The 27,231-nt window shown below is 38.4% G+C and overlaps 2 protein-coding genes across 7 annotated transcripts in view; one reads left to right on the top strand and one right to left on the bottom strand.

The window, feature by feature from the left end:
• The window catches only part of LOC139117551 (exocyst complex component 2-like), a 43,527-nt gene extending 22,267 nt beyond the window's left edge, over nucleotides 1–21,260 (bottom strand). Inside the window, exons 1-12 of one of the 4 annotated variants that reach the window (XM_070680773.1) lie at nucleotides 21,074–21,260; nucleotides 17,042–17,169; nucleotides 14,452–14,622; nucleotides 13,039–13,174; nucleotides 12,627–12,670; nucleotides 12,181–12,250; nucleotides 11,662–11,786; nucleotides 8,553–8,630; nucleotides 7,930–8,075; nucleotides 3,577–3,658; nucleotides 3,001–3,103; nucleotides 1,267–1,379 (exon numbers count right to left, since the gene is read on the bottom strand). In XM_070680773.1, the coding sequence (XP_070536874.1) occupies nucleotides 1,267–1,379; nucleotides 3,001–3,103; nucleotides 3,577–3,658; nucleotides 7,930–8,075; nucleotides 8,553–8,630; nucleotides 11,662–11,786; nucleotides 12,181–12,250; nucleotides 12,627–12,670; nucleotides 13,039–13,174; nucleotides 14,452–14,622; nucleotides 17,042–17,159 (1,186 nt within the window). In that variant the 5' untranslated portion in view covers nucleotides 17,160–17,169; nucleotides 21,074–21,260. Of the gene's footprint in view, nucleotides 1–1,266; nucleotides 1,380–3,000; nucleotides 3,104–3,576; nucleotides 3,659–7,929; nucleotides 8,076–8,552; nucleotides 8,631–11,661; nucleotides 11,787–12,180; nucleotides 12,251–12,626; nucleotides 12,671–13,038; nucleotides 13,175–14,451; nucleotides 14,623–17,041; nucleotides 17,170–21,028 lie in introns of all 4 variants that reach the window. The other 3 variants (XM_070680771.1, XM_070680772.1, XM_070680770.1) reach the window with 3 other exon arrangements.
• LOC139117550 (ATP-binding cassette sub-family C member 9-like) overlaps nucleotides 21,233–27,231 on the top strand; it is a 46,645-nt gene continuing 40,646 nt past the window's right edge. Inside the window, exons 1-3 of one of the 3 annotated variants that reach the window (XM_070680767.1) lie at nucleotides 21,233–21,417; nucleotides 23,984–24,683; nucleotides 26,301–26,537. In XM_070680767.1, coding sequence (XP_070536868.1) covers nucleotides 24,084–24,683; nucleotides 26,301–26,537 — 837 coding nt within the window. In that variant the 5' untranslated portion in view covers nucleotides 21,233–21,417; nucleotides 23,984–24,083. Of the gene's footprint in view, nucleotides 21,805–23,085; nucleotides 23,242–23,983; nucleotides 24,684–26,300; nucleotides 26,538–27,231 lie in introns of those variants that run through there. The other 2 variants (XM_070680769.1, XM_070680768.1) reach the window with 2 other exon arrangements.

The raw sequence follows: 27,231 nt of genomic DNA, 5'->3' as shown, positions 1-27,231 counted from the left end.
GACACTACCAGTAGTATACACGTGACTGTAGTTGCTATTTATACGGTGCTGGTAGAGTTTCACTTTCTAAGTTTGGTGTTGCATTGAGAGTTACATCATCAGCTAAGGACAAAAACCACTTCTATGGGCAACTAGGAGGGCTTTGGTAAACCACTTCTATGGGCAACTAGGAGGGCTTTTGTAAATCACTTCTATGGGCAACTAGGAGGGCTTTGGTAAACCACTTCTATGGGCAACTAGGAGGGCTTTTGTAAACCACTTCTATGGGCAACTAGGAGGGCTTTGGTAAACCACTTCTATGGGCAACTAGGAGGGCTTTTGTAAACCACTTCTATGGGCAACTAGGAGGGCTTTTGTAAATCACTTCTATGGGCAACTAGGAGGGCTTTTGTAAACCACTTCTATGGGCAACTAGGAGGGCTTTTGTAAATCACTTCTATGGGCAACTAGGAGGGCTTTTGTAAACCACTTCTATGGGCAACTAGGAGGGCTTTTGTAAACCACTTCTATGGCAACTAGGAGGGCTTTTGTAAACCACTTCTATGGGCAACTAGGAGGGCTTTGGTAAATCACTTCTATGGGCAACTAGGAGGGCTTTTGTAAATCACTTCTACATTCTTTAAGCAACTAGGAGGGCTTTGGTAAACCAGTTCTGTGAGCAACAAGGACGGCTTTGGTGAACCACTTCTATACTTCTATATACTGTCAGTATCAAAGTCATCTAAGTCATAACTTGATCCTTACAGGTTACATCATGTACTCTGGAAATGTCTTTGTCTTCAATAACATCTGAATGGGGATCAGTCAACAATGTATAGCATCAAAAAAGCCCATGAAATAGTCTTTAATATGGAACTGTGAATGTAAGGATTACTGCCCTGAGAATGAGGTGTTTGTTTGCATGGTCAGTTTTTGCTCATGTTTGCAGGATTGTAGATGAAAGAACAGAGTTAAAGTGACAATTTCTAAATATTTGACCAGTCACCTCTTTCACTTTTATAATCTTTAAAACAAATATTCTCTTGGCCTTGGTCCTCACTAATATTTAGAACTATTGGTATACATAGAACTAAAAGAACACAAACATTAACAAAGTGTTCAATTTAACATAAATAACACAAGCCACTAACATTGAACATAAACTCAATCATGGCAGAATCATTTGCAAAGTTGCAATGAGTTCATGACCTAAAAAAGATCTTCCATAAATATCCAGTAGATGGGGAGATTCTACATGACAGTTGATCTTATCAGCTCCTAGCTTACCTCCTTGAATGTATTCATCTTTGCATTGAGTCAGCAAGTTCATCAACCACTGTTGTTGGTGTTTTATACAATCCCATGCTGGGTCACCACCGGACTCTAAATCCACCAAATAACTGCAGATCAACACCATGACCATGTATAAGAGATACAAAGATAGAGATAAAGTAGCGTAATGTAAGTTCATTTCTTAGGTATGGAAAACTCTTACATCATGGACATGCATTACATCAAGTATCTAGCTTAAGGACACATTCATAGTAATATCATTTAGAAAGACAAAGATTGTGTTGATTCAGTAATTTGGTATTGACTGAAATAGATTACTGCCAACATCATTGACAATATGACAACAACAGCAATGCCATGGTGTGTGTCATTTTAACGCTGACAGGTCGATTTCATGACTTTCTTCGAAAACAATATGTTTACAATCATGCATACTACAAGACCTTCATCCAATACTAAACAGTAAAATACTAAATATCAAATATTAAACTATAGCTTGTGTGATGAGATACTACAACTTTACTGCCATCATTGCATCTGTCTTTATTGATGTATTGGAGCTAAGCTGTACAAATGCAATGAAATGCTGATATGATGCAATACTATGTCATAAACTTTGTAATCAAAGTGATATAAAGTCAATAATGTCAGTAACCCTTTCATATCATGGTTTGATCTAATCCCACAATTCAATATGGCCCAGATGGATCATCACAGAGAGAGATGGGGGTGCATGGCAGAGGGTGGCAGTCACTACTAGCCAAGTTGGACCATCACAGAGAGAGATGGGGATGGCAGAGGGTGGCAGTCACTATAGCCAAGTTGGACCATCACAGAGAGAGATGGGGGTACATGGCAGAGGGTGGCAGTCACTGTGGCCAAGTTGGACCATCACAGAAAGAGAGGGTGGCAGAGGGTGGCAGTCACTATAGCCAAGTTGGACCATCACAGAGAGAGATGGGGGTACATGGCAGAGAGTGGCAGTCACTGTGGCCAAGTTGGACCATCACAGAAAGAGAGGGTGGCAGAGGGTGGCAGTCACTATAGCCAAGTTGGACCATCACAGAGAGAGATGGGGTGGCAGAGGGTGGCAGTCACTATAGCCAAGTTGGACCATCACAGAGAGAGATGGGGGTGGCAGACAGTAGCAGTCACTGTGGCCAAGTTGGACCATCACAGAAAGAGAGGGTGGCAGAGGGTGGCAGTCACTATAGCCAAGTTGGACCATCACAGAAAGAGAGGGTGGCAGTCACTATAGCCAAGTTGGACCATCACAGAGAGAGATGGGGTGGCAGAGGGTGGCAGTCACTATAGCCAAGTTGGACCATCACAGAAAGAGAGGGTGGCAGTCACTATACCCAAGTTGGACCATCACAGAGAGAGATGGGTGGCAGAGGGTGGCAGTCACTGTGGCCAAGTTGGACCATCACAGAAAGAGAGGGTGGCAGTCACTATACCCAAGTTGGACCATCACAGAGAGAGATGGGGGTGGCAGAGGAAGGCAGTCACTATAGCCAAGTTGGACCATCACAGAGAGAGATGGGGTGGCAGAGGGTGGCAATCACTATAGCCAAGTTGGACCATCACAGAGAGAGATGGGGTGGCAGAGGGTAGCAGTCACTGTGGCCAAGTTGGACCATCACAGAAAGAGAGGGTGGCAGAGGGAGGCAGTCACTGCCACACTCTATACAATCTATGGAATATCTATAATCAGTATCAAAGCCTTACCGAATGATCTTCTTTTGATCTTCAAGTGTGGCTGGTAGATCCTTTAATTGTTCTTTTAGTTGATTTCTCAGTTTGGCAACTCTGCTCTCAACTTCCGTGAAAACTAATCCAAGGTAAAGATGAAAATTTAAAGGCATTATACATTTTAAAACTGCAGCAAAAATGAGTATATTTTTATAATAAAATTACACATTCCAGATGAGATTTGCATGTTTGATGCAGGGTCAGAAAATTCAGTATCTTGCACAATGTAATCATCCTTTCAAAGCTTTCTCTGATGTAATACATTGATGGTTCTACTGCCCTCCATGATAATACACAACAGTATAGCATTAGTAGCAGTATAGTTTAATTCAGATAACATTCATTTGATATTTAACCCTTGGATCCTGCACAATATTCATATACACGCCCTGAACATTGTACATCTATGTTAGTAACACACTGTACATACTGTGATCAATTCAAATTGTGATCCACTACTGCACTGGTCAGCCATTGTTAATTCACTCCCTGTTCATTTCATCTGAACATAAGACATGTGACATGACAGAATACCGTACATGTAGACTTTACCTTTCTTGAATACTTGTACTTCTGTGTTTGAAAACAGTGATTTTGCTCTACCATAATCATTGACGACAATTTCATAATCTCCCTGAAATGAAATGCATATGGAGGTATTATTGTATTGTGTAATTAAAGGCCTGTGCTGGCATCAGATTGTCTCGCGGGAAATCTACTTATTAGATTACATTTTCAATGGAAAACAAAAGGCTTTGACACTCCATAATCCTCTTATAGACTAAAACAAACTTGATCCCGGGGATCAAGTCCCTGGCCTTTAAATTATCTTGGCACAACATAAAAACATAAATACCTATCTGGATTAATTATCAGAAGCAATGATGTGATTGTGAAGGTGAGATATGGTAGAATTTTTACAGGACTTTTGATGTTAGCCATTGTGTTGATGTTAGCCATAGTGTTGATGTTAGCCATAGTGTTGATGTTAGCCATAGTGTTGATGTTAGCCATTGTGTTGATGTTAGCCATATTGTTGATGTTAGCCATAGTGTTGATGTTAGCCATAGTGTTGATGTTAGCCATTGTGTTGATGTTAGCCATAGTGTTGATGTCAGCCATAGTGTTGATGTCAGCCATTGTGTTGATGTTAGCCATTGTGTTGATGTTAGCCATTGTGTTGATGTTAGCCATATTATTGATGTTAGCCATTGTGTTGATGTTAGCCATTGTGTTGATGTTAGCCATTGTGTTGATGTTAGCCATTGTGTTGATGTTAGCCATTGTGTGATGTTAGCCATAGTGTTGATGTTAGCCATAGTGTTGATGTTAGCCATAGTGTTGATGTTAGCCATTGTGTTGATGTCAGCCATTGTGTTGATGTTAGCGATAGTGTTGATGTCAGCCATAGTGTTGATGTTAGCCATAGTGTTGATGTTAGCCATTGTGTGATGTTAGCCATTGTGTTGATGTTAGCCATTGTGTGATGTTAGCCATTGTGTTGATGTTAGCCATAGTGTTGATGTTAGCCATAGTGTTGATGTTAGCCATTGTGTTGATGTTAGCCATAGTGTTGATGTTAGCCATAGTGTTGATGTTAGCCATCGTGTTGATGTTAGCCATTGTGTTGATGTTAGCCATAGTGTTGATGTTAGCCATATTGTTGATGTTAGCCATTGTGTTGACGTAAGCCATAGTGTTGACGTTAGCTATTGTGTTGATGTCAGCCATTGTGTTGATGTCAGCCATAGTGTTGATGTCAGCCATTGTGTTGATGTCAGCCATTGTGTTGATGTTAGCCATTGTGTTGATGTTAGCCATAGTGTTGATGTTAGCCATTGTGTTGATGTTAGCCATTGTGTTGATGTTAGCCATTGTGTTGATGTTAGCCATTGTGTTGATATTAGCCATTGTGTTGATGTTCGCCACAGTGTTGATGTCAGCCATAGTGTTGATGTTAGCCATTGTGTTGATGTTAGCCATTGTGTTGATGTTAGCCATAGTGTTGATGTTAGCCATAGTGTTGATGTTAGCCATAGTGTTGATGTTAGCCATTGTGTTGATGTTAGCCATTGTGTTGATGTTAGCCATTGTGTTGATGTTAGCCATAGTGTTGATGTTAGCCATAGTGTTGATGTTAGCCATTGTGTTGATGTTAGCCATAGTGTTGATGTTAGCCATTGTGTTGATGTTAGCCATAGTGTTGATGTTAGCCATTGTGTTGATGTTAGCCATAGTGTTGATGTTAGCCATTGTGTTGATGTTAGCCATAGTGTTGATGTTAGCCATAGTGTTGATGTTAGCCATTGTGTTGATGTTAGCCATTGTGTTGATGTTAGCCATTGAGTTGATGTTAGCCATTGTGTTACTCCTTTGCATGTCATACTTAATATTTCATTCAGAAAGCAGTGACTGAAATTAAATTCTCCTTTGCTGGTCAGATATTCTCACTCAAGATGAGAAGTAATATTCACATTAATTTCCATGACCTATTCTTGGTTCATCTATAATCCCTCTGCATTAAGTAATTGAAAAAATATTCAGTTTCTCTTGAACTGATGTACCGTAGTAGTACTATTTCACTAGTCTTAAAGTTAAGGTGGTTGGAAAGGCTAGAGCGTCAGTTATAAATTCAACAAAACTATTAAAATATAAAAGTAGTCAACATTCTCTGTGGAATAAAAAAAACTAGACATTTGGGCACAAAGGCATTGCAGAGTTATAGCCTGTTAAAACTTCTGAAAAACTGACCAAATAAGAAGAAGTTGGGGAGTCCTTAGTGTATTAACTATGGTAGAGGTCCCCTAGCTTTTAATAAATTGTTTGAAAAGGGAAAGTCATTATTTGCTGTTTTTCAGGAAAGTTTGACAAGGCGGTGCTGGCATTCAGAGTGAGTGACTGCTATTGTAAATGCATTTTTAGATTCTTTGAGTGTCAAAGAGGTGTCAAAAGTGAGATTAACCAAAAAAAACTGCTCTATGACTTCAAACGAGGGGTGCAAATATGGCTTGTTTTCAACATTTTTGACAGAATAACAGTTTTCCTACATAATTGTGTACCAATTTAATCCAACTTTAAAATGAGATATGGACATGGAATTTTTACAGCCTATTAACAAGGTTACAGATAAGATTTGTACGGCACAATTTTCCTGTATTTGAAGTACTTTTTGAAAAATCACATTTTGAAATTTGAAAGAATTTTTAATAATTTTTTGATATATAAACCCATGTAAAATCATAAAAACGAATTTTATTTACAAATCCTGCTGTACAAATCTTACAATAAATAGTGTCAACATATTATAACTAATTTGGTAATATTAGTACTATCCAATTATTATTAAATTCAAATATGTAAAAAAAATATGAAAAATTAATTTTAATATTTACTGGTGTCATATTTCAAAATCATGGCTGCAAATATACAATTTTTATATTCTTTGGAGAAAATATTAACTAAGGGAGTTATCCTGAAAATTTGAACTAAATATCTTGATTCTAACACTTGAAACTTGACATTAACTCTGAGAAAAGAATTGGTGCAAAAATAGCCTTTTCAACCACCTTAAGGATGTACGATCGGAAAAATATAAGCGTACTGCGCCGATTTCCGCGCAGAAATTTATCCATAGTAACCACGCGCGCATAGTGACGTTCCGAACGTTTTTTGCGTTGTACAAAATGTCGTCTACAGAAAAAGGAAAATCGCGCCGAGAAAATGTTTAGCGTGCCCTCAAAACATGCTGGAAGGTACGAGAATTCAGCAAAAAGATAAAAAAAATGCAACATGACCGTAGCCTGTACAGCGTAAATCAGAAAAGTGACGTCTGATTTGCTATTCGTGGTTATAATTCCAATGATAGTGTCTCTAGTAGACCTACCGGAGAATGGAAGAATGGCCGTCGCATAGTCGATTTGAGTGAACTAGCCGAAAATCTTGACACTTGTGTCAGTTGCGGGCTTGCCTTTACGATTGTCATCGTGTATTGGAGAAACGCCAAGTTCACGGCCTCGGCTCCTGGCTCCACGTAGTGTGTGAAAACTTACTTAGCCTGCAGCGAAGTCAACCTAATCCCCACCGATAAGCGTTACGGCAATAAATATTACGTGATTTTTTGTATGCTGTATTAATATATAGACTCTAAAAGTAGAAGAACCTAAAAGTCTTTGCTTTGTTCTGTCATTTCCCTCTCATTAAAGTTTAATGGTAGGCTTAAATCATGACCATGCCTGGACAGGGCCACTGCGGGTAGCCACGGCAGGTCAGCGGCATTTGAAGAGCGCCCTCGTGCGACAAACCCGGGAGAGCATGGTTTATCGCCAGAACCTGTAAATCCTAGTTAGTTTTTGCAAAATTGTGAAAAATCGAGCTCGGTGACCTACTAAACAAAATGTGGTTTTGAAAAATTCACAAAAAGTGCTATTATTTGGCAAAGTTTGAGAAAATTGACATTAGTAGAAACTATCAATAATTAATAAATTACCCTCTCCCATTCCTAAAATTTGGGGCATATTTGTTGCAATTTTGGTTAAAAAATAAATATGACTTTTTAACTCAATTTTAATGTAAGTAAAATCTTCAAAGTAGCTTAGGTTTATAATTTCTTTATTCTTTTACAGTGTAAACGTGAAAAATGCAATCATGATATAAATATGAAAATGATGACCTGTTTTATTGATTTTTAGTGATTTTGTGAAAAACCGTGAATTTTTAATGTCATTTTGTAAAAAAACAAGCGCGGTGACCCCATGTTTTTTTCCCAGTTTTGGACTATTCACATATGTAGGTATTCAAAAATCCCCATTTGAAAAAATTGACATTACATTTACTTTTTCCGATCGTACATCCTTAATGTGTAACACAAACACACTAACACTACTGCAAAGTTAAAGAAGAACTAACCTTTTTGATATTCCTTTCCATATTTATTGGAAGGTTAAACAGGAACTTAAATCGATGGAGCACATTTAATGCATTTCTGGTGGAGTCAGCTTTATCTTTTCGATTCAGAACATCTTCAAACAATACACCGGCATTTTTGTTACATTCTGAGGATGTATAAAACACATGATATTCATGATAAGACATGATTATGATATTCCCAGTGATGACTGATGTCAACATATGATTTATTAGTCTTAAAAATTGACATTTTCACTGTACCTAACCAGGAACTTGTTCAAAACTGTCCTGAAATTAGGAAACAGCTATCTGTAATTTGATGTTGGTAAAAACAATTTAAAAATATAAATACCGGTTTTCATTAATAAAGAATTATATTTAATATTGCCTGTTGTTGACTTTGAATGTGGTCTGCCTTTCTCTCAAAAACCTTGAGGGAAACACACACACACACACACACACACACACACACACACACACACACACACACACACACACACACACACACACACACACACACACACACACACACACACACACACACACACACACACCAATGTAATACAGTGACATTGATGCAAGATGTCTGTGACTTGAGTACTGTACTGATCAATGATAGTCACCTTCTAAATTGTCTTGCAGAGTTTGACAGATCGATGGACTTCCCAAGACGTCATCTTCTACTAGTCTGCTATGCATTGCTGAAATCACATAGAATATTGAAATGTCACATAAAAATGTACATATACAGGAAAAGAAAATTTACATAAAGAAAAAGAAAATTGTCTCATCTAACATGAAACTGAAATAAGCAAACTTTTAGTGAATGTACCATTTGATGAACTTCTATGGAACTTATAACAATGGCGGCATGTAGGGAATTTACGTATCACGTGTATGGTAATAATGACAGCACTAACAAATATATCCCTGAGATATATTATCATTTCTACAGAGGACCAGATTCTCATACAGACTTTGAAAGACTACAATGTATGAACAGCCAATGAAATAGTTTTCTTATTATTACATGCCTCGATGTGAGTGCATTCGGTGCATTGATTTGAATAGGAACATCCGGGGAGTTAGTGGGCCAGTGAACGATGTACTGACCGGTTTCCTCCATGGTTATCCGGTCCAGTGAAACCCTTCGACGTTTTCAACGTCAAAGTAGATGCTTAACGCTGGATGTAAAATATCCATTCATGCATTGCTATTTTGACATTCATTAAAATCTGTTTGATGCTGGTCGATAACAGTAAAATTGTTTGATAATGCCCTGCATATAACTAAATGTTATATAGCATTAACTGTGAAGAGGCATGTAATATTATTGCCTGAATAAATGGATTTTTGTGCCAAGCAGCAGGAGACAATCTGCCCTCCTTTGATGACTGATTATGATATCATCATTGTGATTGTTCTCAATTACATTTTAAAGAGTCATTCTATTTGGAAAGCCATAGCATACAATAAAGTAGTGTGGAATGGAATAGAATTACAGGAAATTATCAAAATGTTTGTCAGACTTTTCAAACATTACCTCTTAATTTTGGCTGCATGGCTAAAATATATTTTGACTGGTAAATGCTACTCAAATATATAATAAAAATTCTCACTGATGGTAGTCTTTCAGGAAAGGTGAGTGAAGCTTAGATGGTCGCACACTTTTTATGTTTGATGGACAACATTTCTGATGATTTAAAATGAAAGAACAGAAAACCTGATGATATTAAAAATAGCGTCAATGATGGCACTGTTGCTCCTCAGTGCGTTTAGCGGCAGGGATACAAACTTTCTTCCTGTCATTGATAGCCTTGATTTTCTTAGGATATTGAATGGATATATTTATGAAAGACGTCACTTTAGCTTGTCCATGACAGTGAATTGATTTTTGTCGAACTCAATCGGCCCAGCCAAGTACACACGCTTACTCATAATAGTTGGACCGCGATGATCACAACGTTGTTTTGTGATATCCCGATAAAAAATCAAAATATTGTGATTAATATGTCGTATCGACAATAAAGTTGCAAAATATTGTGATTAATACGTATCAACTATAAAGTTGCAAACACAAAATCTTTTTTGCCTTTATTGCACAATTTTTCTCAAAATGAATACTCCTGTCAGAGTGTGACACACTGTATGATCTGTGTATGCATTTTCATGACAAATGGATCAAAATAAACAGCCATTTTTTAACGTTTGCTTTTCTCTTATTAGTTTTAGATTTCTTTCTTGTGCATTCAAAGTGTCCACATGTCAATACCATTGCACAGCACCTTGACGGTCTCATCACATTACTTAAATCTGGACAGTTTGAGGAATGGGTACACTATAACAGTATACAGTAGCAGTCTTTTGTCCTCAAGTTCTTGTACGTTTCTTTCAGGTTTCTGGTAATGTTTATGCTCTGATGGAATGTCATAGTTTTGCTAAAGATGTCTCTGTTTTGAAAGAAAACACCAAACTGGTCGGGTAACTTGTAGCCTCTGCATTCAATTTTAGAAAGATGGGGCATCAGAGAGAACAAGATATTGGTGATATAATGACAAAAGTATTCCCGTAGCTTCCTCGGGACCATCCATAAAACCAGCACCTTTCCTTTCCATCAAATAAAAGAAATCATTTCGCAATTGTCATTCTCCACACACAGACTCATCAGACCCAAATTTAGGTGGACATTTCACATCTATATTCCTTGCACTTTCAAAGTACCACACCCTTGCCTTTCCAACCACCAGAAAAACATGACCCCTATTTAAAAGTCAAATCGGCCCGATTTCACAACGACCTTATGGGCGTCGACACCCACGTATATCCTATATCACTGCCATTTGCGTACACGAAGGCAAAAAGCATTACATGTCCACCTAAAGATGTCCACCAAACTTTGACATCGTTCAACAATATCATCCTAAATTTCGAAACAATTTATCCACGATTTTACGATTGTAGCAGCGTAACCTACATGTACGCAGCAGTCAGCCGGCCGGTGGAGCTTCGACCTGCACGGTGCACGGTATCTATACATCTATCCATACATATATCCCCGAGACGGTATTCTAACCACAAACCACGGTCCTTAAAAACGCAAGATCAATAGTTTTCACATGTCCAGCAATCTCGTAATTTACACTGACGGGACAAAAAACTTCAAAATTGATATGGCATGGACGTTCTAACGTTATTGCATCATTCCGTGGAGGGTCTAGTTGATAGTCTATCGCATTTTCATGCAAAAAGTGCAATGGTACGCAGTCAGCAGGCCAGCGGGGCATCGACCTCCGGGTTCTACCTGCATGGTGCACGGTAACTATATCCCCGAGAAGGTATTCTCACCACAAATGCAAGATCAGTAGTTTTCACAGGTCCACTACACTCACGACAAAAAACACTTCAAAATTGATCGAGCATAGACGTTCTAACGTAAATGCATTATTGTCTATCGCATTTCCATGTAGGCCAATACACACACACATACGCTCTAACTTTCATTTTATTATTATTTCATATACACAACAATCTCCCGTTTCCTTATCGAGGTAATTTCATGGTGGTAGTAAATATACGTAGCACAGTATGATCACGTGGTGTGACAAAATAGTTTAACGGAAGCTGTTGACGGATGTTACGTACGTCACTTTTGCCTCCTGCACTCTATTAGCTTCCTCAGTTACATAATTTCGTCGCTAAAAATCAGATGAAACTCTGAAGAATTTGCATTACCTGTCAAAGATTCTTGACAATCCATGAACGCACTAACATTTTCTTTCATAAATGCCAGTGGACCTTCAGATCTCTGTGCTGATGTTTTCTTCAAATAACTAAGGCCAGCTTTTAAATCTTCAAAACTTTCATGGGAATCAAAACAAAATAAGATCTGCATTATTACAAGGTACTGTGATTACCACTACTACAATTCTACAATTTTATAAGCCTTTATATTCAACATATTGATGGAAAACTGCTTCAATTTTACAGAAATTTATGAAACTACTCTTTAATTTTAACTACTAGTTTACACTTTCAAAGTTTTTCTATTGTTCAGGATAAAACTAAAACTAGTTTCACCAACAACATTGCATTGTTGAGTGCTATTTTACATGGCTAATGTCAAACAACAGAGGATATATATCTAATTCTACTTCATATTTTTATATGAAAGAATGTTATATTTCTAAAATAAAGTATTGAATATTTCATCTATGTGTAGTTCATCATTAATTGTGATGTTATGGTACTGACCTTGTCCCTTGGTGATTTTCAAGGAGGAATCTTGCTGGTATGAAATCCTTTGCCGCAATATCACCACTTCCTGTGAGAAAATATGATGACAATATTATCTAAAAGGTTGCAACATGTTTTACTAAGAAATGTTATTGATGAATTCACAAAAGTAAAGTAACTAACAGTATACTTGTTGAATAAGGAGTACAACCCTATTCCATCTAGAAAATAATGATGCGATATCCAAGCTGTTGCAATTTTATGATTTTCTTCTATTGATACAGTGAGTTCTAGTCAAGCACCTGCAAGTATGAGTACATGAACACTCTGCCATGCAGGCATACAATGATACATACCACACAACACACACACACATATAAATAATACATCCAAAACTGCAAATCAGTCCAAAGACAGTACTACGGGCAGTGATGTCAACTGGTACAATTCAATATCCATATTACCTTCTGGAAAAAGTTCTGCTATTTCACCATCAGCAGATGTAAGTCTGCAATGATAAAATAAATCACTCTATCAATTATAACATTACCTTTTACAACGTGCATAGTCACAATATACAATACCACACGTAAATATGAAATATACAAACAGTTATCCAAATTTATTAAAAATCTGCATATTAGGAAAACACAAGAAAGAATATAACAGTAACTTTTGATGATTGTTTCAAATTTTTTTATTCATATGTTTTGAATATATGGTACACTTTCTGTATGAGTGAAATGAGCATTCAAATACATAATAGTTTAAACCAATGCATGAGTGTTAATACAAATACATGTACAAGCTTTGTTTTTCTTCATGTCACAAATGTCAAATCACATTGATGGTAATTTGATAGCTTTCTTAATATACCTTGTTCCATCATCAGCTAATCCCAATGGGTTATCATCTTCTGACAGAGTAGGTGAAGAGGGCCGATGTACTGATGATAGTCTGGAGTCTGCAACATGACCTTCATCAATCCAAATTGCTGACTCTTGTAATGGACCTAGTGTTTCCGGTAGAAATCACACTCGTTAGCCAATCAACATGCCGTGTTCATCTCATTGCAACTACAGCTATTGTTAAATGGGTTAACAAACCAAAATTGCCAATACAGTGGAGAAGTTCAGCCACCACATCAAAATATCATGACATTATGAATGAATACTTGAACTATGCCATGACTACAAATCAATGAGTTCTGGAAGTCATTTCTGGTGAAGATATTGTGCAAGGTGCAAAGGCCACCCATGGAGTGTTAGAAGTCTAAATACACTCAATCTTCTAACCTTCTTAATGAACTGTAATTTTCATGTATTTCTATTGTACACTGATTGTAAAATAATCTCTCTTATCCTACTTCAGCATCATATCAACCTCTCAATACAGACTGTGTAATGTCAATACTATTGTTGATTGGGTCCAGACTAGATTACATTTGTGAACAACTTGGTATCAAATATGAATGGTATAGGCAAGGTTAGTACCATGTTTTTTAATATACTTTAAGGAGGATAAGAATAAAATATACCTTTTCTTCTGAATTAAATATATCATAAAGTTACAGCTACCTTTAAACTGATTTACTATTTAAAATCCAGAAATGATTGCTCATGCAACTAAATATGCATTCAAATTTTAGTTGACCTTGAAGTTATTATATCTACTGATACATTCTGTGGTTAATACATGTGATAACTAGTATTACATCAATCCAGTGTATTGATGGCACAAATACAGTGATCTGATTGGTCCAGACATGAAAATAACTGTGGTATACTGGCAATAAAGCACGATTAGCATGTGCGCAAGCTCTCGGCAAGAGCAAAAATCCTTTTTTTGACATTGCATACCAGAATTGTAATATACTATTATGATTTTAATAGCAATAAAGCATACCCAGCAATAGTATACCACTTGGTCTTGACCAGTTCACACTCGCTATCGCTTGTGCATATATGTCGTGAACTGGTCAAAATCTTGTGGTATACCGTCACCAGGTGTGCTTTATTGCTTAAATATGCACCTGTCTGCTACCCATAGGATTTACAACAGAGGAATACATTGTACATGTATTAGGCATAATAACGGATATTGTCATCAAAATGCACCATTTACGAATAAAAAACATTCAACAACCCTTCCTTTCAGCTAAATCTAGCTTTTGATAAACTTTTGATCGTAATTCATTGAATTTAAGCATTTCAAATGAAGTCGCTTTATACACTGTAAGGGTATGTCACCATACTAGAGTTTACAATGGATTATCGATGACATACTTACCAACTTGTACAAAGAAACCTGTGAAAGTGACTGTGGATGTACCAATACCAGCTGATTTGGTTTGAACAATCACATCACCTTTGCCTTTAACTGGTCCAGTTCTACAAATTATTTTACTTGGAGAAATCCATTCCGAGGACAGTAAACAATTCACTCCACATATTGTCAATCCTGTGAAAAGATCAAATCAAACTTGTGATTATATTTCTAAAGGAGGTTGTCAAGGTACAGACCATTTTCAAGTGATCTTTGTCTAGTAAGGGAGGGGGGGTCATTGTGATTTTGTATTTTCTACTAGTATTAACAGGTTGTACTGAAGTCTTAGGTCCCCTTGATACATACATGAAGTAAACTGAGAAGTGAGAAGTGAACCTGAACTTGTTTATTGTTGTAATGAGATCTGTACTACTATACTGACATCAACGCTGAACAATCTCCCCAATCCAAAGGAGTCTCAGCTTAGATTTTACAGTAGAGCTACAATGAAGCAATATGGCACAAGATGCCAAATTAAATGTAAGTGTACATTGTTCTTATAAATTTTATTTGTTTCATGCTGTCTGTATTTCCAATCTTAACCAATCCATCTCAATTCTTATAATATCAAACTCACAAATAATCCTCAAGAATAATTTGATTGAAATTGACTTAATTACATAATTTTTCATAAGTTGTCTTGGACAAAGACAGGTGTTGAAATCTTACATCATGTAAGGCATGATAAGGTTTCAGACACATCCGATAAGTTTACCATAACAATGCCAATGCTTGTGACAGCCATGAATACCGGTATTTAGTTCTCTCTGAGTGTAAAGTAGTAGTACCAATGCTACTTTAAAGGTCTGGTGAAATGGTCCCGTTCATGTGACTGAATATCTTCCAGGGGGTCAATACCATCACACTCGCGACAGAATTGCAACCTAAAAGTACGCGCAAGTGTTAATTTTTTTGATATTTCTGTGCGCGGCTTTGATGGGGTCATTTTGCGACACTCAGGTCACGCCCTCAGCTGGGATCATGGTTGGCCGTCTGTGACGTCACAGGTGTGTTCATTTACATCGAATAGCGGTCCCACGCCGCCTTATCTCTGCCCGGTATCCGCTAACAAAACAGTGTTCGCGCTGCCCATCCGCCACGTTCGCCAATGCGAATCGAAATCCGAAGTGGCGAAAAAATCGATCCTAATTCGCCACAGTGGCGAAAGTGATTTAAAATAAAGAAAAAACGTGGCTTTTTTTTAGTCTTTTGTTGATCTGCGCTTCTCTCTCGGCGATTCGCAAAAACTGTATCTACTTCCGTATTATTGCATTCTTTCCGTCGTACGCATTTGCCATGAAGCCAAGTCTCGCGAGAGACTTGACGTCATTTAGTCTAGTGTACAGCATGCATAAATGGCTCTCGCGAGAATTGAAACTTAGGCACACTCAATCGAGCCCTCGCGATAAATTTGACGTCATTTTGTCTAGTGTACAGCAGGCATGATAGGAACGCTCGCTCGCGAGAATGAAACTTTTGCTGTACATAGCAGACATACGCATTTAAATCAAGGCCACAAGGTTCGGTGTTGCAGTTGATTTGCATTGCGGTCTAGATGCTTCCATGTTGCGTTTGATTTGCACAGCGTTCCTCGTGGTCCGGTATTCCCGGTTGTGTCCGGTATTCCCGGTTGTTCTTCATTTTTATCGCCGTCCCAACGACGCGTTCCGTGTTGCTGTCGATTGGAGGACTCAACCTCCATGATTTGTATCGCGATCTCTACGTTCCGTATTGTTGTTCGTTTTAATGGTAGTCTCAACGTTCAGTGTTTGTGTTTATGCAGTTGGTTTGCACCGCGGTCCCAACCTTCTGTGTAGCGAGTAACGAGGCAGGCTCAGCCGATCGTAAGAACCAGAAGAGACAAGCACGTTACTGTTCAAACACTCAACACTTGACGGGAACTTGAAAAAGTTTACAGTTGAGCCGTTCACGTTCTTGCCGCTGTCACAGCCACCAAAAGAACAACGTCTTCCCATAGTGAAGGAGGACACTGTCCTGATCATGTAAGCGGAAATCCTAGAAGTTACCCCACGCGGGGAGTTTACGGAGGTGTGAAATACTTAACTTCCCGTTATGAGATACGGCTTCGGGCAAGCTTCGGAAAGCCGAAAAAAGTCGACTGGAGAGGCTCGGGGGACACGCCCACATTGCATTTTTCTTTTGCCATATTTCATAATCACGCGCGCTAAACGAAAAAAGAAATGAATGTGACTGTTTTATAGACCATCGACTGTATTTTTGTGATTTTGCTACATGGGCATTTCACCAGACCTTTAAGTCTACTCAACTGAATCATTGAAATCACAGAAACTACCTCTGTGAGGTTGTAACATCTGCTTGAAACTGTTGAGAGCTTCAATTTTTCCCATCAAAATTTTAGTGCAACATTTTACCAATTTTTATGAATTTTTCTGTATTTGTTTATTCTTTTGGCTATGTTTGACTTTCATACTACTTTGGATATTTTCCTTTTTATAAAACAGGTAAAAGTGTTGGAAAACACAGACAAGTTTTATACATTGTTTCAACACTTTGCATAACCAACATTACTAACCTATTAGATCTCTGGCATTGATACCAAGATTTTCACCACGTATTGTAACTTTAGTTCCTGGAGGTCCTTCTTTTGGTGACAAGCCAGTGACTTTTGGAGGTTCCCTGTTCCTCTTCATTGTACGATCTCTACAGGAAAGTCACAAGTACAAATGTTTCATCTGCTTAGAAAGGGGAATTAAGTTCACAAAGGCTGATTTTTACATATATGCTAGCTTTTGGGTTGCTTACTTGGAAGTTGCAGTTAAGGGCTTCATCAACTTAATTCATTTGGATTATGAGAAAAAGCACCAAGCCAGGCTGTGCGTATTTGCATAACTATTGTTTAATACGCAAACACTCACAGCCTTATGTTAAAGCCGCACTTTTCAATCCCAGGTTCTCGCATTAGTGGAGTTCTCCTCCCAGTCAAACATTTGGCCAGTACGATGTTTCAACCTTTTGGCACCTTTTGCTAATCCTGCAAACAGAGTTTATGCAAGCTTTGATTGACGGTCGGTTCAAATCGCCAACGGTCATTGATTCCCCACCACAAACACTTGCATTTCCTAAAAATTGTCTTCCAGTCGCGTTAGACTTTGAATACAACCACAGAGTTCGATCGGCAGCAAATTCAAGCTGACCGCTTGGCAGTCTGTCTACGTTTTTGCTGCCGGGAAAACTAAAACTTTGCATTTTCTGGAGCGTGTGCCTGCGTGTTGCCTGTTTGGTGTCCACTTACACGTTGAACGCCGCCATAACTTGGCGTCCTTTTAAAGGGAGGCTCCGCCTTTAACATGAGTGATAAGGTGATATCTCAGTCTTGCTACAAGCCATAAGCCAAAAGTGGGTTTACACGTGCGTGTTTACTCCGGAGCTGACACTGGATTAAATTTAAACCTGTGTCAGTTGGACGTGTGACCAGACAACACCGAACTAACAAAGAACTAAATTAATTCAGTGTGGAAGGGCTGGTCCAGGTTCAGTGCTCGTACCAAACAATGGCATATTTACAAGTGTGACCAGAACACCAAACTAAACGCCAAACTATATCCTGTCTTCAGCTTGCGGTCATTACCACAATGGACGGTGTTCAAGGAAGAAGTTCGGCGATCATGGCAGCAATTGGTCACAGGATGAAATCAAACTACTCATTTCCATCTGGAGAGGCGAAAAAGTCATCGGTGTGATTTGTTATGTCCATAGGCAAGTTTATGAAGTCATCGCTGCCAAGGCCAGGGAGAAGGGATTCGAGAGAACCGCGGAGCAATGTCATAACAAAATCAAATGGTTGTGAGCCCAATTCAAAATCATGTCCGACAATAACCATCGTAGTGGCAAAGGTAGAAAAACGGATGCCCCAACCTTACTATCCAAAAGTTTGTGTTGCATTCATTGGAGTTTGTTTCATTTCGGATATATGTGAAATAGGATCCCCCACCTTACTGTCCATTCATTAGTGTTACAATAGTGTTTGTTTCGTTTAGAATAGGTGCAGGGAAGTTTATTTTATTGAGTGATAGTGTTTTGTTTGTGTGTTTGTCCATATCGACCGATACACGGGTGCAGTGCAGGATTCATGATCACACACAGGAAAAGGAAACATAAACTTGCTCGTTTTCTTCGATGGCGACTCAACGATCTTCATGGAATCGGTATCGACATCAGGCCGAGTGAGGCCATCAAAATTTTCTTCTTCTTGTAAATGTTTTTGCCGAAGGTGTCTTGATCGGTTGAATGAAACACGGGCCCTCCGGTGATTGAAAACAAAAAGAGCGTAGACAATAGCCATGCGTACGATGCTGTTGTGTGTTCCCGGCATTGTACGGCCTCCCAACACATGTGATGGGAGGCTGTAGGGCTACGTAGACAGCAGTAGTCTGACATGTTTGTGTCCGCCATTGCGAGCGAGCAATTGTTCTCTGGTCCACTGAATACCGCTGAGGATGCTTGACCCGATCTAAATTTATACCTTGTTGATTGACGTGTAAACCCGAGGTTGCTTAGATCGCTCATAAGCAATATTTACAGAGCAACTAATCAGATCCCCCCAGGTTCAAAAAATACACGTGTAACCACGACTAGGGTCTTATGATGTCATAAACTAGCCTATCCCTCGATGTGCCGACCATCATGTGGATGATGTTTTTGTCACTTCAGATGGAAATGAGTAGTTTGATTTCGTCCTGTTACAAATTGTTGCCGCAATCTCGCAAACTTCTTGCTCAAACACTATCCACTGTGGTAACCGCAAGCCAGAAGACAGGATATAGTTCGGTGTTCTGGTCACATGTGTAAAGAGGCCATTGTTAAGTACGGAGCACCAAACCCGAACCAGCCCTCCAACACAGAATTAATTTATTTTTTTGTTGGTTCAGTGTTGTCTGGTCACATGTCCAACTGACATTGGTTTAACTTTAATCTAGTGTCAGTGCTGGAGTAAACATGCACATGTAAACCCTACTATAGAGTAGCGATGAAATCTGTGTTGAATTACTTGTCAAACCAGTTTACAGATCATACATAATCATACATAATTCGGAAATTGTTATTTTTACAGTTTTTAAAGGCATTTTTGTGGATGTACAACCAAACCTGCACAATATATGCAATGTTTCTTTATGTGACCAAGTTAAAGTTACAACTATTACTATTTATTAGAAACAAATAAGCAATATAATATCAGTCTGAATAGCAGATATATGTCCATAACAAATGAAAATCATCTAGCGCACCCTGATTGTGACTGACCCGTATATATATTATAATAGAAAGCTATAAAATAAGAGTCTGTTTTACTCTAAATGTCCGAGTCCTGTCTCAGAACTAACATCAATATTGGAGCGCTAAGTTCTCGACTCGACGGGCAGTGATGGGCAGTGTTCCGACATCGAATACGATCAGCGTTGCCACTCGTTTGCAAATCAACGTTGTTGGGGTCTGGGACGACAATTTTGTTTGGTTCTATTGTAAGTGATGTTTTTGACATGAGATATCAACTGATTACAGTAATTGGAAGGTAAATTTCCTGACGGCAGTGATGGGCAGAGGTCAGACATCAACGGGCAGTATGTAGGTGGCCAGTGAGTGATGCATGTACGATCACACGATTAGCGTTACTTCTCGTTCGAAAATCAACATTTTTCGGATCTGGGAATATTATTTCGTTCGTTTTTAAAAAGAGTGATCTTTGGTATTGAAATATCAACTAATTAAAGTAATTGGAAGGCTAATTTCCTGATGGGCAGTGACGGGCAGTAATCAGTAGGACCCATAGAAGGTGATTCGATGGCAGTGGTTGCTTATTTTCAGCTTTTAACGGTTTATAGCGATATAAAGTTGGAGGCGAAGTGGCATTTGTTTTGGGGGCGAAGAGGTTTTGGTACTACTACTATAGAGGTTGTTTTGGTGCGAAGTGGTTTTGGTGCGAAATGTCTGGGAACCTTCGAAAAATCATCCATGATAGGGGGAGCATTATAAATGCATTCGCATTCTCGTGAAATACAACATTCTTTCTACACAGGTAGGGAGGCTGGAGCAGTTGAGGGACTGAAAATATGGTGATGAATAGCTGTAGTACAGTAACTCGAGGTTTTGCCTGGGTGTTTGGGTCGGACGGCAAATCTGGTTTTGCCGTCCGACCCACACACTCAGGCAAAACCTCAAGCTACTGTACACTGCAGCTAGATGATGAACCACAGTCCCTCGTGAGCTATTCAGCTCTGGGACTATTCGCCTCATAGACGTGTGTACATAAGCGAGAAACAATGTACACACGTCTATGGGAAGAATAGTCCCAGAGCTGAATAGCTCACGAGGGACTTAGCTGCAAAATTGTAGCTCTACGGTGAGGCGGTCGGTGAGTTTTGGTTTTTGCGACATCGCTCACCGTAGAGCTACAATTTTGCAGCTAACGTGAAAGCGGTACAGCACGATATAAACCATGGGTTTACGAAGTGGTGACGATCGCTAATTTGATTTCAACTTTGCCTTGTATCAACCTACTTACAGGTTCTCAATTTTCTTCAAAACAGACCATCTACGACGACAGTACCTGCTGAAAGACAATATTATCCGTGGTCCCTCTGAATGCCAGAATGAAGGAGAATGGATTCAAGCGGAAGTTGTTATTGAACAAGGCAAGAGTTTTCTGATTCTGAATCTTTCTGAATCCTGAATCCCAACTTCAACTGCCCTGCCGCGCCTAGCAATACACATACGCAAAACGCTTCAGAACGCTTAATAGCTAGCCCCTTAATTTCGGTCTTATATTCGTTTTGAATTACTATGCTGCCCACTCACGTCACAGGTCCGCCCACGGTGCAATGAACAAGGTAAAACCGCGACGAGTGAATATAGATTACCATCATTGTGAAGAGCCACATACACTGCGTGAAGGTAATGACGCATTTTTGTTACTCCATATATTGTCGTATAGCATAGCTGAAAACAAGGCAGTAGCATGAGTAGAGCTCATGATGTCGACTGACAAACAGCGACTTTATCCATGATACATTTACTTGTACACACACGTAAAGTTTTCATGACCGAACTTACGCAATCTCTGTTAGGTCCTGGCTAAGATTTACTACACTGCAGTGTGTCACACTGCAAAGAAACTGTCAAGTCATCAGTTATTGTGGTTGAGGTCAAGTCAGCATACTCACTACTGTTGGCCTTTCAGTTTCACTGTTATGTTATCGATAAATACTCAACCTCTGTGAAGTTCTGTGGTCTGTCGGTTAAACTTCGAAGTAAGCCATGTATAAGCTGCACGTTTTACTAGTAAGTCAGTACAATACATGGATCCTTGTTCATGTGTTTTGTAGCTCCATAATCAGTGTAAATGTTACTGTATGTGTATGAGAGATTAGCACATGATGAAAACTGCTTCAAAAGAGGCATCCGTCCTGAAATTCACATAGTTTGTAGGAAGTTTTGGCCATCATTATGACAGTCCAATACTAATATTCAGCAAGGCATTTCTATTTGTTGCACATCTCAGTCAATTAGCACAAACATTATAGGAATGTATGTAGGAAATCATTTTGTATAAAATCAATTTAACTTGTCAGTCTGTATAATACGGGAGCTATCATTATACCAGGGGTCGGAAGAATGTAAACTTATATTTACATTAAATTCTTATTGAATCATCCCAAAATTTCTTTATTAACAACTGATAAAATTGTGTCCCATATTCTATGAGTGCCAGAGAGTTCACATTTTACATTAAGTCAAGCTACAAAATGCATGGGCATTCAAAGTCAATATAGTATTTACATTGTTACATGGTAGAAGTAGGTGTCATGTCACCTATGTAACTCTTTGTTTAAGTCACATGTCCAGTCCAACTTTAGAAATTCTCAAGAGCTATGAGTGACAGCCTGCCAATAAATTGAAAGGAAAGGCACAGTCCAATATTCATTGTCAGAGAGTGACCTGACCTTTGATTTTTGAATTCAGTGCAATATTGATATTTGTACCATTGTTACATTGTGTTCTGATTCACCCATGACAGTTTGTTAGCTTTGGGTTGCCACCACTTGAACTGTGACCCTAAGTCACCCAAACTCCGCCATACATTACAAAACATAAGTCTTACGTGCTAAGGTCTAATGAGATGATAGGCATTTTCAAATAACACTTTTGCCCTTCTTTGATCTTCAAAGTGGAATTTTAACTGTCAGTGCATAATAGCGATTCCTGTTTAATAAATGGTATAACTAGTAGTCTACTAAAACATCAAACATGGGCAAGAAATTGAAGAATTTACTAGGTCACTATGTCAACACCAGTTATAATGTAATTGTTCAATAAAGGATTAACATTTTAATTTCAAATTTTGTTCAAAACCATAATTAGATAGTCAATTTATTGATCTGGGTTTCCTATGAATTTAATCTATTATCCTAAACATATTAAAGAGGCACTCCCACTTGGTAACATTTTTAAAACACATTTTTTTAATGCCAACGGTCGATATTTGACGTGGCGACTGCGCGCGGATCGCGAGATATCGATAAAATCATGTCATTTCCCGAGTGTATTTTTCACATCCCGAAGGTTTACGATCGTTTCTGATTTTGACCCGAAATCCCCCGAAGGTTTGTTGTTGTGCTTATGACGATATTCTAGGGAGTCTACAATAAGTTCGATCGACGCGATTAATTTACTTCCCACTACAAAGACTTTGTATACAGCATTATGCCTTTACCTCAGGTAAGTTTTTTAAAACTTCTTCGTTTTTGTCGTTTTCATTATTCTCAATCAGTTGTATTACATTTTTAACCAATACCACATAAACATCAGTTTTTACCTGTCAAAATATTAGCCGCCTCCGATGACTACATTTTGTCGTCTGCCACACAGTACGCCCCGCGCGTGGTATGCGTCTATGCATACCACATGGCGGCCGCTATGTATCAACCACACATAACTGTGCTAGTCACCTACGCGAATTCTGGTGGAATCAGCAAAAATTGTTTTTCGTTTATACGCCAAGTCAGTAAGACTCAGCTTTCTTCCACGGGACATGACCGATCACCGATGCATACTGTGGCGTACAGCAGCGTCAGCATAGACTCGTACTCCATAGCTTAGTTGACAATGGCCCAAGTGCCGAACGTTCGATGTTTGGAAGCTGAATGTAGGTGGGCCACCGGAATTCAAACTTTTACTTTTTTGAAGACATGTTTTTATCGATATCTCGCGATCCGTGCGCAGTGTCAAATGTCAAATATCGACCGTTGGAATAAAAAAATGTGTTTTAAAAATGTTACCAAGTGGGAGTGCCACTTTAATCACACAGTTTTAGATCAAATCCCTCCTGAAATTTATTCAATGTAATTTTAATCCGCTATTAGTCTGTTGATGTTGTCTAAAAACACATGAATATATTAAAAAATTCTTTTGGTGAAATTGGTGAAATCCTCATGTATCACACTTTCTTTTTCCTTTCTAGAAATTAGAATGGAAAAGGGAAAACAAAAGTCCAATATAAGTTACGTGAAGATCTACTGCTGTACCTCATCACAGGAGACACAAAAGTAAAACTTTCAGAAATGGCAAATACATCTGTCAGTGAACTGACCTGGTTTTGTGGAGGAAACAATTCAAAAAATTCTGATAGAGAATGGAAAATTTATGATAATTACTGCATGGCTAATTTTTTCACTGCATGTGTACACCTGTTCTTCCTCCTGGCAACATGCGCCATTTTAATCATCTTAGGATGTTGTACTAGTTTACGGCAATACCATTCCAAAACATTATTGCAGTTCCCTGGACACTTCATCAAATGGACAATTTCCATACTACTATGTGTTGTGTTGTTGATTGCCATTGGAGAGGGAGTATTGACAGACGTGACCAGAAACTCTGTAACTGCACCTCATCTGTATGTACCGGATAGTATTGCCTTTGTGACTGTGATCATGGTACTAGTGTTGTATCACCATTTAGAATGTTGGAACAAACCTCATCTTGCCTGGTTTCTACTCTTGTACTGGATTCTTGCCGTAACTGGTGAAATATTCCGACTTGTAAGTCTAAGCAGGGAGATTGGCTTTGATCTAAACATTCTACGTTTTGTGCTGCTGATCCTGACAAGTGCATTCTATGCAGTTTGTGCACTGGTGGAGATCAATCTTCTCAGAACAAAGGTAAGAATTCTATAAACATGAGTACTTTGGGAGAACTTTGTATATGTTCATTTAAAGGTAGAACGCACCTCGGGGACAGACATTCGGACTCTCTAACTTCTCTTCTGATATACCACTTGTGGGGGTTCATTTTAAAGCTCTTGGTGAAAGAAAACTTTTCACTGGTTGAGTTTTTTGAAATTCGAAAATTTTTATTATTCTCCGTAGAGTTAACACAGGGATGGCGGCCATTTTGAATTTCTAATATCGGCAAATCTTGGGTAATTTGTTTCTCTAGTATCAAAATTTGCATGGTGACCCCTATTTTTATTCTTGATTTTGAAAGAGAATGATTGAAAGATTCCTTGAGGAAAGTTACAGCAAAAGTTTTAGTCTTTCACTTTCGAGGCGCATACTACCTTAACCCTTTTCCTGCCAGACAGTAATAACTGTATCACTTCTCCATCAGCCAAGTCAGTAAAAAGCGGTATTGAGCCAAAACATGACGTATTTTCACCCTCTTGGCTTTGTATGTTATAGCTTCTTTTGTCCCAAAAAAATCAACTTTACAGTATTATGTTTTCAACAGCCTTCAAATGTACGTACAGTATTATATTAAAATACATCATATACATCATATGGAATATGTTGTGTTTCATTAATTTTAACCATCTTGACCTGGTGGTGAAATATGGACTTGGCAGGAAAAGGGGCATACTACCTTAAAGAAATACTGATAACTGATTCTTTAAGATTACTTCAACCGCTCTAAGCCTTTCATATGACATGGATGTACACACAAGGAAATGTTATTACTGTCACTGCATACATGTAGATGCATATACATTAAAATGTTATCACAATGAAAAATGATATGTGTATATTCTACATGTAAATATCTCACCTAATCGGTAGTTTACTTCATTTACATCTCAGACTGTTGCACAGAGTGTGACTTCGATACTCACTTTCTGAAACTTTTTAGACCAATGCCTTGGTCCTGATACAATATAAGGTGTTAGATTATGGTGTGAAACTTCTCACCCGATAAATTTAAGTATAGGATAAAGCCCGAGTACGAGGGTTTTATCCGACTTAAAAACTATCGCCCCTAACTGATATATTTTCGTTTTCAATGTGTTTACGTCAACCGTCCCCTTTGTCAATGTAACATGTTTAGGATATGAATTAAATTTTTGTTTGTGAAATAGCCTTCCAATGTAATGGAACATCCCATAAATGCCCTAGGGCACATTATATAAATGCCCTAGGGCACAGCAGATTTTGTGTTGCAGCTGGTTTCCGCTGTGTTACCAAATTTGAATATTAAAACGTACCAGATGTCTACAGAATATGACATGTTCACTTTTGATTGGACAGTACTTTACTACGGCGCTGTCATTCGTTTCTGGAATTTGGTGACCAAGGCTTTACGAGTAAATAAAACACCCTGAATTGAGCACTCTGATTGGTCAATCAACAGTAGATAGTTTTTAAAAGATAAATAATTTACATTCTTAATGTACATGTCATTTTGTCAAAAGAATGATACACATTACAGTATGTTTTTGTTTTCATGACAAAGTTCCAGATCATGATTACGTTGATATTATAAAATACCATCACTATTTTTAACAGGTATTCAGATGTTGCTACCAGCCCAAGCCATATCCCCGTGATCTTAAGAAGAAATCCATGTACTTTTACTATAAGTACACAAACTTCCTATCACAAACATCCCAAGTGTGCATAAATTGGTTATTTGCTCTTGGATATAAGCAACCGCTAGAAATACAGGATCTTGGGTGTCCACCAGAAGAATTTGAAGCACAATATCAGTACAAGTTGTTCAACAATGCATATGAAAAACAAAAGGTGAGGGATGGGTCAGTTTTGTCATAGAATAAGAAATGATCTTGTCTTTGTCACAAGGCTAAGAAAAGTAGTTTTTAAAAATATTACCACCCCTTTTGGTTATGAAATTTCTTCTGATTATTTTTATGTGTTTTTATGTTGTAGAAAATTCACTTATAAACCATGTGTACACCTACATATATTCACAATAAGAAATATTCACCTTTGACCTCATTGACAGTTGCAAAGGTCATGTCATCTCTGAAAATTGAGATGGAAATACTAGTGTAGAAAAGATCAAATACATATACTACTATATAGACGAGATTTTTTTGAGTAATAATGTACCCCTTCCCAGCCCATAATGGACAAAAGCAGACTTAGCACGATATAATGTACAAGCAAGCTGAGTACGTGTCCTTTGTAACAAAGAAAATACCGGTAGAACTAGCTATGGAACAAATTTTCAAATTACTGTACAAATAATCTGTGCAACAACTTTTGTGGTCAGGATCTCTTCTAGCTTTTAAAGAATATCATATCAGTAGTAGCTGCAATAATTGCAGCCATGGTTAAGGCTGGGTCATGCAGCTTGGGCCTCTGTTGTGTGATTTGTGCAATACCCTACCAAGGCTACAATCCCATCCTATACCTTGCCCATGTAAATCAGCAGTGCAGATCTGCAGTGCACACACAAGGCACACGTGGGGCTGCA

Source organism: Ptychodera flava, chromosome 18 (genome assembly GCF_041260155.1).
Source record: "Ptychodera flava strain L36383 chromosome 18, AS_Pfla_20210202, whole genome shotgun sequence".
Taxonomy (NCBI): Eukaryota; Metazoa; Hemichordata; class Enteropneusta; family Ptychoderidae; genus Ptychodera; species Ptychodera flava.
The sequence above is the reverse complement of the archived record's forward strand: the minus strand, read 5'-3'. Positions and strand labels throughout refer to the sequence as shown.